Source organism: Asparagus officinalis, chromosome 8, assembly GCF_001876935.1.
Source record: "Asparagus officinalis chromosome 8, Aspof.V1, whole genome shotgun sequence".
Lineage (NCBI taxonomy): Eukaryota > Viridiplantae > Streptophyta > Magnoliopsida > Asparagales > Asparagaceae > Asparagus > Asparagus officinalis.
Window position 1 is genome coordinate 18,511,248 of NC_033801.1, and position 14,709 is coordinate 18,525,956.

Here is a 14,709-nt window from a genome sequence, read left to right on the forward strand (position 1 = left end):
TTAGGCCCCTTAGGAGGGTTCTCCAGGCAAGCATTAATTAATTCCCTTGTCACCAGTCATTTAAGCCTTTAATTTTCTCGTTAGAATAGTGTTTGTTATATATCTCACGTTCAAATTATAAGGAGGATTACATTGGTCAATTTTTTATAGATGCAAGTATGAGTTTTTTTTTTAAATTTTAATTTAAAGGAAAGCAATACGAAAAACTTGGAAAAACAAGATGTTTTGTTTATTAATTAGAACAAAAGGAGCAAAAAAATTTTTCCCCCTAAAGTTAAAGGTTATAGGTAGCAAAATGACTGAGATATTTTGCAAGTCGAAATATAGAATTGTAATATTTACAAACCGAAAGTACAGAATCAGCTCTTTAGCACTTTTTCTTCCCTTCAATTCCATCCATACTTTTCGTCACCAAATCTTGGTAAATCCCTGAAAATTAAACTCTCTTCAAAAGCAAATAAAGAGTGACATTTTAGAATTCATAGGGATTCACCCCCTTAAAAAAGCTACGCCTCTAGCTCCACATAGTGATCTCATTAAGCCCATGCTCCTACGTACGGCTTTTCAATCAAAAGGAGATCAAATTATGGGTGGGCAAATGAACTGTCACACCCCTTTGTCTCGAAAAGCAAACGATCTCAATATTGGGAGAATTATATTGTCTACAACTTTATTCGGACATCTTAGGCCTTTGCTTTTTTGGTTGCATCACATGAGAGCTAGCCACCTCTGTGCTTTTTATGCCCTTTTTTTTTTTTTTTGTTCTCATTCATTCATTGGTTCATTATTGATTATTTCTCACATTCTCATGGTCCCCCCCTCTCTTTACTCGGACCACTACTATAAAATCTTGGTCTCACATGGTACATGATAATATATAGATTTAGAACAACACCTGCCCCCTCAACATGTTAGTATTAGCTAATAAATTAGCAAATATAAGATCGTAAGTAGGATACTGGGGGCGGGTATGGTCCAAAAATCATGTTCTTCACAAAAGTTAATTTGAGTTACAGAAAAAAAAATGAAAAAAATAAATTAGCAAATAGTTATCATTTAGCTATAAATTAATCATACACCAAAAGTGGGAGTTGTGAGCAGTGCTGACTTCTTTGACATAGTACTGTCAGTTTTTTAATTTTCTGCAAACGCGAGACAAAATCTACTGACAAGCTGGCTTCTTTAAATATAAATTTTGCTCATTAATTAAAGAAAGTTCTATGTATTTTTCACTTCCTCTCCTCTCTAGAGGCTCAAACTGAGCTACAAAATGTGCTGCAACTCTCTGTTCCAGCTTCTCATACTCTTGCAGTTGACTTGTAAACTTGCCTATTCATATTATTGCCACATGAACATAATTTTTTTTTTGTTTCAGTGCACATGATAGATCTCTCAATTAGATATCTAAATAATCAATGTCAACCTAATAACTGTCACTTTTAACTTGTCTTGTCGAGCATCTTTATATGGTTGGAAATAAATATCAAAATCCACAGGTATTTTACTTTGAAGTGTATTTCACAATGATTTGGCTTTGTATTTATATTGTATATTGTCAATTTCAGTTATCTATAGTATTTATATTGGCAACTTAAAGGTTTTACGGCAAGCTCATAGTATAGTAGATTTAGCCTTTAGCTCTCTATTAACAGAAAATCCCATTAAACTTTGTAACATAAAAATTACGTACATCTCTATACAAGTCTTAGTCGGATTTTCAGTAAATCGTGTAAAATTTAGGGATATTTTCTGTAATTTATCCTTAAATGAACAATATTACCTATTTGCTCGATTCTTATTGGCTCAAATGTGCTGTACTATAGGGCCTAGACCCCGTGACAATTGCAGCAGTCTTCTGCCCAGCGCAACATATTGGAGAAAAACAAGTCGGAGATGAAGAATGTTTCGTACTCAAACTGGACACTGATCCTTCAACCCTATCGAATCGAAGCGATAGCACGGCTGAAATAATCCGACATGTCATGGTCGGTTATTTCAGCCAGCGGAGCGGTTTACTAATCCACCTCGAAGACTCCCAGCTAACCCGGATCCAGTATCCTGGAGCCGAGGTCATGTACTGGGAGACCACAATATCTTCGTCTATCGAGGATTATCGCCCTGTGGATGGCGTGATGGTCGCACATTCAGGTAGATCCATTGTGAATTTGGTTCGGTTCGGTTACGGGCTGCAAGTTTCAACCCGGATGGAGGAGCTTTGGTCCATAGATGATGTGGTGTTCAACGTGCCTGGTTTATCTAGTGAATGCTTCCTTCCTCCAGAGGACATTCAAAGGCAGCAGTGACAAAATCTAATTTGTTTCATATTGCTAATGAGAAGTTGATCTAGGAAACTTAACTATAATATGTATATATGTGAAAAGTAAGGGAAATGGTTATTATGGTTTCTTAGTTAAGCAATTTTGGATGTCCTTATGGTTTGTGTTCTTTAGTACTTCTCATTTAATGGATTTGGTGAAAGTATGGGTGCGCTTGTCTCATTTGTTTATGGTGACTGACAGTTGAGGGAATCTAGCATTGGTGCAGGGAAACAACTTGGAGAACTAACTTAGATTAAACAAAGTTCATTTTTTTTCTACTTTACATGTGCTTGTTTGACAATGGTGGGTTTTGGTGATTGTGCTAGGATGGAGAGGACTCCTCTCCAAGCAGATCTAACAGTTGTGATTCTTTCATTTTTTTTTTCTTACTTTACATGTGCTTGTTTGACGATGGTGGGTTTTGGTGATTGTGCTAGGATGGAGAGGACTCCTCTCCAAGCAGATCTATTCTTTATTAAGAGATGAATTCTTTCTTGATTTTTGATAGCAGCAACAGTAACAACAAAGCATTTATTCTAAATATTTGGGGTCAACTACATAAATCTTATTCTTTCATTCCCTGTTATGAGTCATCTCCTCTGTTAAGTTAATCATTATCATATTTTTCTTAATTACTTCCAACCAAGTTCTATTTGGTCTACCTGTAAATATATTTGTCCCGTTAATTATAATAATATCATCTTTCTTAACCAATGTACTAAGATGTCTCTATTGTACATGACCAAACTATCCTAGTTGATTTTCTCTTATTTTATGCTTAATAGGGGCAACATCTAATTCACTACGGATGTACTCATTTCTTATTCAATCTTTTAGTTCATACCCACAAGACTAGTGTAATATTCTCATTTTTGATGTACTCGTGTTTTGCATATATTTTTATTTAATCGCCCAACATTCTGATCTATAAAGTATAGTTGATCTTATATATAGAATTTTAGCTTTTGTCTCATAGGTTTTTTACAATTGCATAAGACTCCCGAAGCGATCCTCCATTTTAACCATTCTGATCTGAGTCGATGGACAACATCATCATCAATCTCATCATCATGACGAATGATTGATCATATATAACAAGTGACTACTTTTAGATTTTTTTTTTATCATCAATACATTCTTTAGGCTATTTTCTCTTTTTAATCTTACTAAAGATGCATTCCATGTATTTATACATTTTCTAGTCCGTCGATTAATACTACATCCTCAGCAAACAACATACACCATAGAACTTCATCCTGAATATGTAAAGTAAGTTTGGTTTACAACGAATGCAAAAGGACAAGGAAAGAGTAATCAATGAACCTCTTGTTCAATTTTATTAACAGTGCACCAACAAAATATAAGCACTAAATCAGTCCTTCTTATACGATAACTAGTCAATATAAACATCATTAACACGATGAACTAGATCATTAGATGCTCCCTCAAACGGTGAAAGAACGACCACTGGAGAAGAAATCGGAGTTTGAAATGCCATGATATTTATTATATTATTAACAAGGCACATGGAGGGTGAGACATAAATATGAGACGGTTGACGGGAGAACTACGGAGGTACATCTCAAATTGTGACTGCGCATTTTCCACGAGAACGCATTTAAGTTCTCCCTGACCCAAACGTACCGTATGCTTGTCTCTGATTCCTCATGGATAGCCATCAATTGGATTGGAAATTTATTCATGAGATCTTTCCAAATACGTTGTGTTCCGAGAGTACTTAGAGTCACCTACCTTTCAGCACAATCATTAAATTTGCATGAGCATTGTTTTCTTTTTCCCATTTGAACAGCAGCAACAACAACAGCAATAGATAGCTAGACATTACAGTTGTATTTACATTTGAACTCTTTTTCTATTTTCGATATGACTCTAAATTGGTTCCTAACCACAAACATTGAGTCATGGTAATAAGATAACTCATGTTTACTTAAATATATATATGAAAAAATGGTTCGATAAATTAAATGGTCTTAATCAACATAAAGTCTACATTAGGAATTTTTTTAAAAAAATTTACAACATCGAGGATTCAAATCCTGATGGGGTGGGTACCTTTTAGGGCCTCCACTGAATAGTAGAGGATTACATGGATCTCGGTCTTGCGGTTGTTAAGGTTTCTTTTTCTGCGGGAACAATTGAGGAATCAATTAAGTGCATGACAACTTGATGTATACATGTGACTAACAGGATAACTGAGATTTCAGGTTAGCAAAGGGGGAGATAGGGCTGAAGAATATCACCAAAAAGCATATGATTAACAACAAAAAAAAGAAAGAACCATCAAAAAAGAAGAATAGGACATAGTGTACATAACTAGAAATAGAATACAGACAGCATTCAGGATGTCGAGAGGAAAACAACAACTCTTATATATTTCAGTATTACTAGTTGAAATACTACTTAGGTTCAGTCATCAAGCTCTATGAATTGATGACTAGGGATGCATTCCGTCCAGATACGGCAGGGATATGATACTTAACATATCCATATCCGCTACAGTTGGATAAGAATACGGATATATGTGTGAATATATAAACGGATATGCATGCGGATAAAAAACGGATATAAGAAAGCTACATAATATTGAACAAAATATAGTTCATGTGATACAAAAAAGTTCATTAATATATTCGTTATATCCAAAAAGCTAAGATTAGACATCTTAATAATCAAAATTAACCTCAAATCCGTAATCTAAGGATTAAAAATATTGTAATAGTATGACCAATATGTACTCGGAGATTTCATATACAGATCTGGATATTTCACTACAAAACCATATCCATTATTATATCATATCGTTTATAGATTTGAGTAATATATCTGTATTCTAACAGATATTGTTACGGATATTTCCTCAGATATGGATACGATTTAGCACCCCCTAGAATCTCTGCAAAAAAAAGTGAACTAACATGAAGGCACTCAACAGTATGGCAACAAGTACGGAGCTTCTCATGTTCGTATAGCTGTTATAAATATCAGATGGAGCAATTGAATCATGAACAGCCTAGCTCTGACAGAAGAAACACGCTTGTGCACGTGTGTTCCACTTTTCATCGGTACCAGCTCATTGGTTTAGCACATCCTTTGTAAACACATCTACACTAGTAAAACCCAGAAAGTTGTTATGTATGTCAGAAACAAGTAGCATAGAAATTTAAGTTGCGATCGCCGATCTGAGTCTGTAATGTCTAAATAATCTTAATTCAATTCAAGAATGATATTGGTAAAGGTTTCATATACAGCTGATAAAATAAAACAGTTACACATGCTCGAGCACAATCAAAGATTCTTGCTGTAGATTGTATATCAGCAGACTAGATTTCAAACGAAACACTTGCTTCGAGTGCGTCTTCGATCTTTGCTTCACTAACAAGTATATACATTGAGACGGTAGGCTAATTCTATGTAGCTTTAGTCTGGTGCTTCATACCACATCTAACACGGTAATTTCAAACAAAATTGTAACCACACTAAAATTTAAAGCATATACTGCTCTTTTTGTGCTTTCTTGAGTTGAAATTCCCATTCATGGATTCATATCACTCGCCAAGTTGGTACCCCGAGACTGTGTGTATACCAAATATGCTTATATAACTTAATGGAAGGCAATTTGCGCCTTTTCTTTTTATCATCATGCTTCACATCTTTTGTCACTCACTCCCTCCTCTTCACCAACATCCTCCCCGTTACTAAACTCTAACCAACCTCTACTTCTACACAACTCCATAAAATAGTACGCTCCAATACCAGCAAAAGTTAATCCAATGCTAATCACGAAAACCTTCCAGCTTGCAAGTACCATCACAAAGATCAGAAACCCTGAAGGAACCAAACACATACCAATGAGGCCTGGGATTCCCATGGGCACCCTATAAGGTCTCTTAAGCATTGGATGCTTCTTCCTTAGCCACAAGAATGACGCAAATTCCAAAATCATTCCGAGACTATATAGGAAGTTGGCAGAAGCAATTATGTCTGAAAAACTCAAGAACGATATTGCTAGGGTGATGAGACTTGAAGATAAGATGCCGACCCAGGGGGTATCGAACCACTTGGATCGAGCTGCGAAAACTCGAGGGAGGAAACCTAGGTCAGCCATTCCCAGGAGTTGGAAGGAGCTGCTGCTGAGTTGGGCTTCATAAAGACCTATTGCTGATAGCACTGCACCTGCTTCTATCCAATATTTGAGCCATTTCCCAGCAATCATACCTACATTGATACAAGAAACTTACCATCAGGATATGCACATATCCAAGAAAGTCAATGGATGATCATTAAAGAAACAAATAAATTATATATTTCAAGAACTATCATTGCATAGACATACTATAGGTTGTATTATGTTCTTGATAGCGATCCCTTGATCACTCTTGAATTCCTTGTAATTGTCTTTTATATATCTTCTAACAACCCATTTTTCAGGTGCATAGACATACTATAGGTTGTATTATGTTCTTGATAGTGATCCCTTGATCACTCTTGAATTCCTTGTAATTCTCTTTTATATATCTTCTAACCACCCATTTTTCAGGTCATAATCTGCTGCCAAATGACTAGTGACAGTATTTTAAGAAATTCCTGAAGTAATATCTGACAGATCCTGTTAGTTTCACTCTCTATTTTTCTTTTTAAGCTTCTTCCCAAACTTCCCAGTACAAGATTGACTAGTTCTTCTGTCTCAAAACCGCATCCGTGGATCTGCCAACAGGTTCTCAAGCTGGCAGCAATCTGATCCTTTAGCAATTCAAAAAGTGTCTTTCAGTTCATCACTCATCAGTATGTGTAGCAGAAAGGTCCTTAGAGAAATGCTAACCATCTTATTTGTCCTTTCTTCATTGTCACTATACTATTGACATTATTGGTATTGCCATATATGAATCTTCAGCTTTGTTCCTCATCTCCTTAGGTCCCAAATTTCACTGACAAGACACATCCGTCGGCCTAAAAATGCACATCCTTCCCACAGTAATCAGTATAAAAATGCACATCCTTTCTACAGGAACCAATATACTTTCATACTCAATAAAGAGTAAATTACACTAAAACCCCAAGAACTTTTAGTGTTTCGCAGTAAACCAACCAAATAACTTGAAAAATCGCACTAAACCCAAGAATTATAGGCGTTTTGTAGTAAACGCAAAATAACTTTCAAAATCACACTAAACTGCCAATAATTTTTGGAATTGCAAAAAACATCCAATAAGTTTCCGCATTTTGCAGGTAATCCCCATAAATTAAACCCAAAAAACAACATAAAAAGACATTGAAGGACAATTTCAGCAACAAAAAAAAACAATAAATACAATTAGGGTTTGGGACCCCAACTTGGACACGCAAGAGGGAAACAAATGACAAAAGACAAGAAATTTTTGTTTTTAGGGTTTAAAATATAAAAAGGTCATAAATGGGGTTTTCAATATTTTAAGGGGGTATTTTGGTCTTTTTAAGTCATATGAGTCGCACGCATCCTGTCAGATGTAACAATGTTAACTTTGGAGGTTTTTCGCAAAATTTATTGAGGGTTTAATTTGATTTTGAAAGCTATTGGGGGCTTACTGCAAATTACTCAAAATTCTTGGGGATTTGATATGATTTTGAACGTTATTGTGGGTTTACTGCAAAATGCTGAAATTTCTTGGGGGTTTAGTGTAATTTACCCACTCAATAAGTACATCAAAGGGGGAAAAACATTCATCAACCTCTAACATGACAGACTCAGGTAGAGGATTTAGAGCAATCTTTAAAGAAAAAGAAAAAACCACGCACCTGCCATCACTCTCCTATAGTTGTAGCCTGGTAGCCTATTTATAGATTAAATTGTAGTGGCAACGCTAGAAGAGATCAGAACTGTATCACAAAACTAACCGAAAGGTCATAGTTGTATGGACACATGATGTTGGTATGACACGATACAAATGTAAATACACAAATACGATAAGTACCAAAAACCTAGTACAAAAAATGTTATGAATACGGCCATAATAAAATTACACGTTTGCTAAATGTGTGCACATTAATGCTTTTTCTTTATAAATATGGATTTGTAAGGCTATAACTGTTTTTTAAAGGAGATAAAAGCTTTGGTCATGCATCAAGTTACATCAATCATAAATTTGGTTTAGAAAGTTTAGCAAATTATCTAAATGCATCTACTAGTCAAGTTACAAATCAGCAAATCATGCATCGTTTTTTAATCGCTAAGCGTTGGATACATATCTAGTAGATCTTTGATATGCCTGTGATACATTATGAATCTTTCTCATAAGTTATAGGAGTATTTTCAAGGATCATCTTTAATATGGGCGCGTTTTCATTATTAAAGTAAGTACCTGGGAATTAGGCACCAGTTATAACAGTTCTCTCTCTAAAGCAATGCTATCCCACCATCAAGACCATCAATATAATATGATCGCTGTCATAGACAATATCGACTATGCAAGACTCACCCTGGTCACCCCGTCATATTTTAACTTAAACAAGGAGAAGTGTCATCTTCCATTAAGTCGATTTGGAGGAAATAGTTGACCTCCATAATCAACAAACAAAATAAAGAAAGCCCTTCATTGAACCAACTGATGCAAGAATAGGCTGAAACAAAAGGAGACCACCTTGCAGAAAAAGAAACTGTTGCAGTGAATAATATCATAGCACAGCAAATTGCGGAGAGACAAAAGTTAAGCAGAGATTGGACCTTTTATTCAAATAAAAAACTTGTATAATCCTAAGAAACCTACCTTAATCTATGAAAATTCATCCCCCCTTCAACAGTACAAACAAAAATTCAATATTTGACATTGACTGACTCTAACACCAGACCATGAGGAAGCAATGCTAAAATCCTAGATTACATCATAAGAAATCCAAATTGAGAAATAAAATTATCAAAAGAAAATTAAAAAAAATCTCGATGCAGTTATCCAAAACAAGGGCCGACCATTTCGGTATTCTCCAAATTTACTATAATAGTAGGCAGGTTATCATTTCTATTCTTTTCTTCTTTTACTTGCCAACGCAAGTTAGGTCAATCCTCTAGTCTTTATGGTGGAGAGCCTGTTGTTAATATTAATTCAGCCTTATTTTCAAACAATAGATTTCATGCTGTTTAGAAGTTTTCTTCATTTTTAAAGTCAAGAACATGAAGATGTTAGCATATGTAAATTGAAGCTTCACCGTCATGGAAAATGTGGATCCAAAAGGAAATCTTCCTTTGGATAAAGAAACACCCTTAACTAGTTTTGCTTGCAACATATTGATGGGAATAACAGGAACAACATTCAAAGTTACGCATTAGAAGGTATGGCTTCTGCAACAAGAAGAACATTGGTTGAACAATCGCACTTCGGAGGGCTAAAACGTGAACATCATGAACAATAGGGCCAATACCATTTATCTCCTCCTTCCTAACAGCTCGAAACTAAGTCTTGATCGGTTGCACTCAATTATGAATGATAGAAAACCACAATTTATGTCTACTTAGTCTCAGCCTGTAGTTTTTTGAGTAGCAGATCAACTGGGATTAACAAAAAGTTTTCGGATCTCATCTGCAAATCAATAATCCAGGAGCAGGCAGACCACCTCTAATGTGCCTAGCAACCAGAGCAGCTTGGGAAGTAGGCTGGTAAAGATTGAAAAAAGGCTTGTAAACTGTGGAGAAAAAGATATTTGTTTTACAAACTAGGCAGGTATAGTTAGCTAGTTCAATGGCATGAAAGGTGGTCCGATTATCTGAAGATATTGTGCTAGCATGGGACAGGTAATCAGTTAACTCCTAAGATAGAGTTGGTTGGTATCTCACATTCAGGATGAAGATTAGATGATAAAATGAGTAGCAGGCAGTTGGCAACTGGGCCTAGGGAGAAGGGAATAAGGATGCTGAATAAAATAACACATGAATAAGAATAAATCATTCAAGCCTTTGTGGAGCTTCATTAGAATGTCTAAAACACACGGTTGACCACAGTTAAGCTTTACATATGAATAGGGCACTCATCTCCACGAAACACTTTGTTTCAGCATCTACGGAATAACGAATTCATTTTAGGATAACGAATTCATTTTATGAAGATTTTTCTTGTACTTTGTTAATACTTGCTCCGCTTGCAAGGGAAACCAAAGTGACATTGACATTTATCATTTCTGAAAAGCAAATTTAGAAAATTATTTAGGGCTAAGTGTGGATAGACCACCTGTACTATAGGCCAAGTGCGGGTACACCCCCTTTTTCTATTTGTGCAGATAGACCCCCTGAGTGACAATTTTTGACTCGTTTAAGAGCACAAAAAAATCTATTCAAGAGGTTTATCCGCACATGAGCAAATAGTACAGTGGTCTATCGGCACCAATAGAACTTAGGGGGCCTATCTGCAATAAGGCGAGAGTACAGAAGGTCTGTCCACAATCAATCCAATTATTTATGATTAATAGGATAAACACTTTTAAAGAATTCATTTATATGCAAGAATGAAAGATATGTATTGAGGATATGTATATGGTCAAACTTTTAGATTTTTCAGGTTACTTAGACAACCCTTCCATTTTAATTTTTAATACTTAGTTTGTATAGTTCTCATAGAATCCTTACAGAATTTAAACATGTATTAAAAGTAACATCTACTGCTTCCATAATTATCTTATATCCTATTCTGAGCTTCCTCACTAACGTTATGGCATTGATAGTTACAGTCCACAAATTCTATAACACATTCCATCTTAGCTCTCTCATAGCTAGTCTAGTTAAAACAATTGCTTATGGCAAAACAAAAGAATGAGATTAACAAAGAAAATAGAATTTTCAATTGAGAAGTACACATAAGAATTACTTTTTTTTTATTGCAAACGTTATCATACACATAATAATTGCTTTTTTTATTGCAACCATTGTCAACTATAAGTCACTCTAATGAAATTTAACACTCTGCAGTTAATGTATTGCACTGTTACCTAAATAACAAGTGGTCTAAACACCGGCAATAGGCTGTGATTAAGAAGTGAAACCTTCATAAATTTGAATCCAAAAGTCTCATGTTGAAAGTAATTTCTTAATTTTTTGGGATGTTTTCATTGTAAACAACACTGAAAAGCAATGTCAGGAAAATCAATAAAACCTGTTTTTTCTGACCATGCTAGGTTTCCTCTTTCTTTTTCTCTCAAGTAATAGTCCCTGTGAGGACTTGAACACCATTTCATTTTCAATTCTTGTCCATGACCAAGTGGTGGCACTACTTGCAATATTCAACATCACCACACAGAGACAAGAATCAATTGAATGAGAGGTAGATCTCTAAATAAAGTTGAATTAGAATGATGAGGAAATGACAAAACATTATTCAACGATAACAACATTACAGCCTTGCAATTTTGGCAACTCGTAAGTTGGGAAGTCAAGTACATCGACTCCTCCATTATTTGGGCAAAAAGAAAAGTCATCAAATAATGTACATCCAGAAACAGACATTATTTAAGACTATAAATAATACCTAACTTAGTTTTTCTCAAAGCATTCAGGTACTATATACTGTCAATGTAGATACCACACTTCCAATGACAATTATTTATTATTTAGTGCAAGTTATGATTCGTTTTGAGTGAAAAAGTAAAAATGGACCATAATCATGGAGATAAGATAAATATTAAAATTAAAGTGAATGACTACCATTTATTAAATAATAAATGTCTGTGATTGAATAACCGTGACCGTGAGTTTCTACTTACCAGTTAAGAGGACTCAAATTCACTCTCACAAGATATTTCTTGACTTTAATGTATATCCATATCACCACTTCCTTGGGTAACAGACTATTTCTATTATCTCAATTGGTTGCTTGCCACTTGCAACATTTGCAACAATCTCAATCAAACAACCTGAATCCCCTCAATCTAGCCAAGTAAGAACCATTGTTAATTTTTAAGGTGTGGCAAGTGGCATAGCCAGGATTATTTTTTGCCCTGGGCGAAAAATAAAGGGATTGTGTACGAAGTAGAGGAGACCGATGTTGGCGATTGTGTCGAGCACCGTCAGGCTGCGTTTGGGGAACACATTGTCGAGAAACTGGCTTGTAATTTGATAGCAACTCATCTTCACATTTTCAGTTTATACTCAAAAAAATTTAGTTGTTTTAAGTTGCATCTCATTGTCATATTCATCCAAATATGTGACAGTTCTATGCTAAAAGACAACCATAATGAGACAAATTATCTTTATATCCTTGATCCTTAGATTTTATTATAACAGTATAGTTTGTGTGGATGAGTAGAATAAAGAGATAGATACTTTACCATATATAAAGAATAAATTTTCATTTTCTTGCCCTGGGCAGCTGCCCAGGGCAAGCTGCATGTGGCTACGCCACTATGACAGCTATAGATTATTTCAGTAAGAAACTCTAAATTTGATTACTTCTACTTTCACCAATTTCTCGATCTTCGCCAAGCAGAGTTTCTAAATTTTGATTGCTTCTAATCGAAAAAAGGGCAAAAAAACCTTGGTACCTGCAGCATCAGCATAAAATCCATCCCCCCAAGCCTCCTGAGGCACATCGAGAGCTCCGGTGACCGCCATCAACGGCACCAAATATCCCAACACCGTCAGCACCCCCGACCCCAGCAACGCCCTCGGGAACGTCCTCTGCGGCCTCTCCACCTCCCCGGCCATCGTGCTCGCATTATCCCAGAAATTCAAGTTCCAGAACAAACAATTGAAGAACCCCCTCCAGTCCTTCTTCCCCCCAATCCTCCCCCATCTCGAAACCCTAACCCTGGGCACCGCCCAGGCGCTCATCACCACAAACGGCAGCAGCGAAACAAAGCACAGGATCAAAGAAAGGTAGCCGACGATGGTGAGGCCGGCGTAGTTGAGGGCGGAGAGGACGGCGTTGGAGAAAATGATACCTAGGGTTCGAGGGAGGCCGGAGGAGAGGGAGGGGATCACTCGAGAGAGGTAGTCGGCGAGGAGGACGGGGAAGGCGGCGCTGTTGATGACGCCGGAGAGGAACTTCCAGGTGCCCATGAGGGAGCCCGGGAAGGGGCCGAAGGCGCGGTGGGCCCAGAGGACGAAGCCCCCGTTGCCGGGGAGGGCGGTGGGCGAGCTCGCGGTGATCAGGCCTCAGGATGGACGCAGATGAAGGGGAAGAGGAGGAAGCCGAGATCAGAGAGGAGGGCGGCGGCGAGGACCGCCGGCTTCGAATCAGCGGTACGGGCCGCCGGAGAACCCTCGAAGAACAGATGAGAGGAAGATGAGGGGGATAGTCGTTAGCTTCTTGCGGGGGTTTGGGCTGGCGGAGGCGCTCAGGCGCCGGCGGCCGGAGGAGTTGAAGGGTGGGGGTGTTATATTTCTTGGCCCACTTTGTTGTTTTTTTTTTTTTTTTTGGAGGGCGAGATTTTTGGGGGGGAGTGAGGATTTCCGGGGGTTTGGGGTTTTATATATATCATGGAGGGGAAATTGGATGTTTTTTTCAGGGTGGAAGGGCTTTAAGTGCACCTGGTTCTTGCAAGCCCTTGTTTTTACCCGAAAGGGGAAGGATGGGGACCACTGATGTGGGTATTTTTGGTAGGATTTGGGATCAGAGCAAGAGTTTATGGGATCCGATACCCGTTCGAATCTGGATTCTCGCGGTGAGTGGCTGGTGATTTTTTTTTTCAATAAAAGAAATAGCCATGCAGCCTTTGTTAGGTGTGCCATCAGATCTAATTATAAAAAGAATAAAAAAAATTTAAAAAAAAAAGAGAACATAGGTAAAATGATAGTTTCTTTACGAGAGGAAATTTTTCTATGATCCGTTAGAATCTAAAAATTTGAAGTACTACTCAATAGGCAGTTTATCTACCCGGTGAGATAAAGTGATAGTTAAACATAGATAAAATGATCTCGGGCAATAAATTAGGATTTGTGTATTCTCTAACTCTCTACTATGTAAAAATAGTTTTTTCTAAACTCGAAAATAAAAAAAATAAAAAAATTGTTTTTTGCCGAAAATAGATTAAAAACTAGAAAATATCTGTCTATTAGGTAATAGAATCTTTCATATCAAGTTCAGTCAGAACAGATTTTTTTGCTACTCCGAATAGGGTGATCAAAACATTATTATGCCGAATAGAAAGTCAATGTTTGACCGTTGAGGTTATGTAATATGGAGTCTATTATTATATATATAAAAAAAAACTTTTGTTACGCATTTTATGACTCATCTTTAAATTTGCATCGAACTATAAATGCTCCTCTCATATAACACATTTGATTTCCTAGGTGAGAATGGCAAATAAAAAAAGATTATAATAAAAAAAACTACCCTCTTTCCTTAAAAATAAGAGTTCTTTTCTATTATATTTCAAGGATAAATTGATTAAATTCTTTTTGAAATTATTGATG

General features: G+C 36.5%; 2 protein-coding genes across 2 annotated transcripts in view; one reads left to right on the top strand and one right to left on the bottom strand.

The window, feature by feature from the left end:
* Positions 1–2,478, top strand: part of LOC109820947 — a 3,403-nt gene extending 925 nt beyond the window's left edge. Inside the window, exons 2-3 of the mRNA XM_020387143.1 lie at positions 5–26; positions 1,824–2,478. Coding sequence (XP_020242732.1) covers positions 5–26; positions 1,824–2,303 — 502 coding nt within the window. The 3' untranslated portion in view covers positions 2,304–2,478. The remainder of the gene's footprint in view (positions 1–4; positions 27–1,823) is intronic.
* On the bottom strand, positions 5,533–14,022 carry LOC109820948 (probable polyamine transporter At3g13620). The gene is given in 4 exon segments (XM_020387144.1): positions 5,533–6,554; positions 12,834–13,445; positions 13,448–13,529; positions 13,531–14,022. Coding segments are annotated over 4 exon segments (1,764 nt in total). The 3' UTR covers positions 5,533–5,976.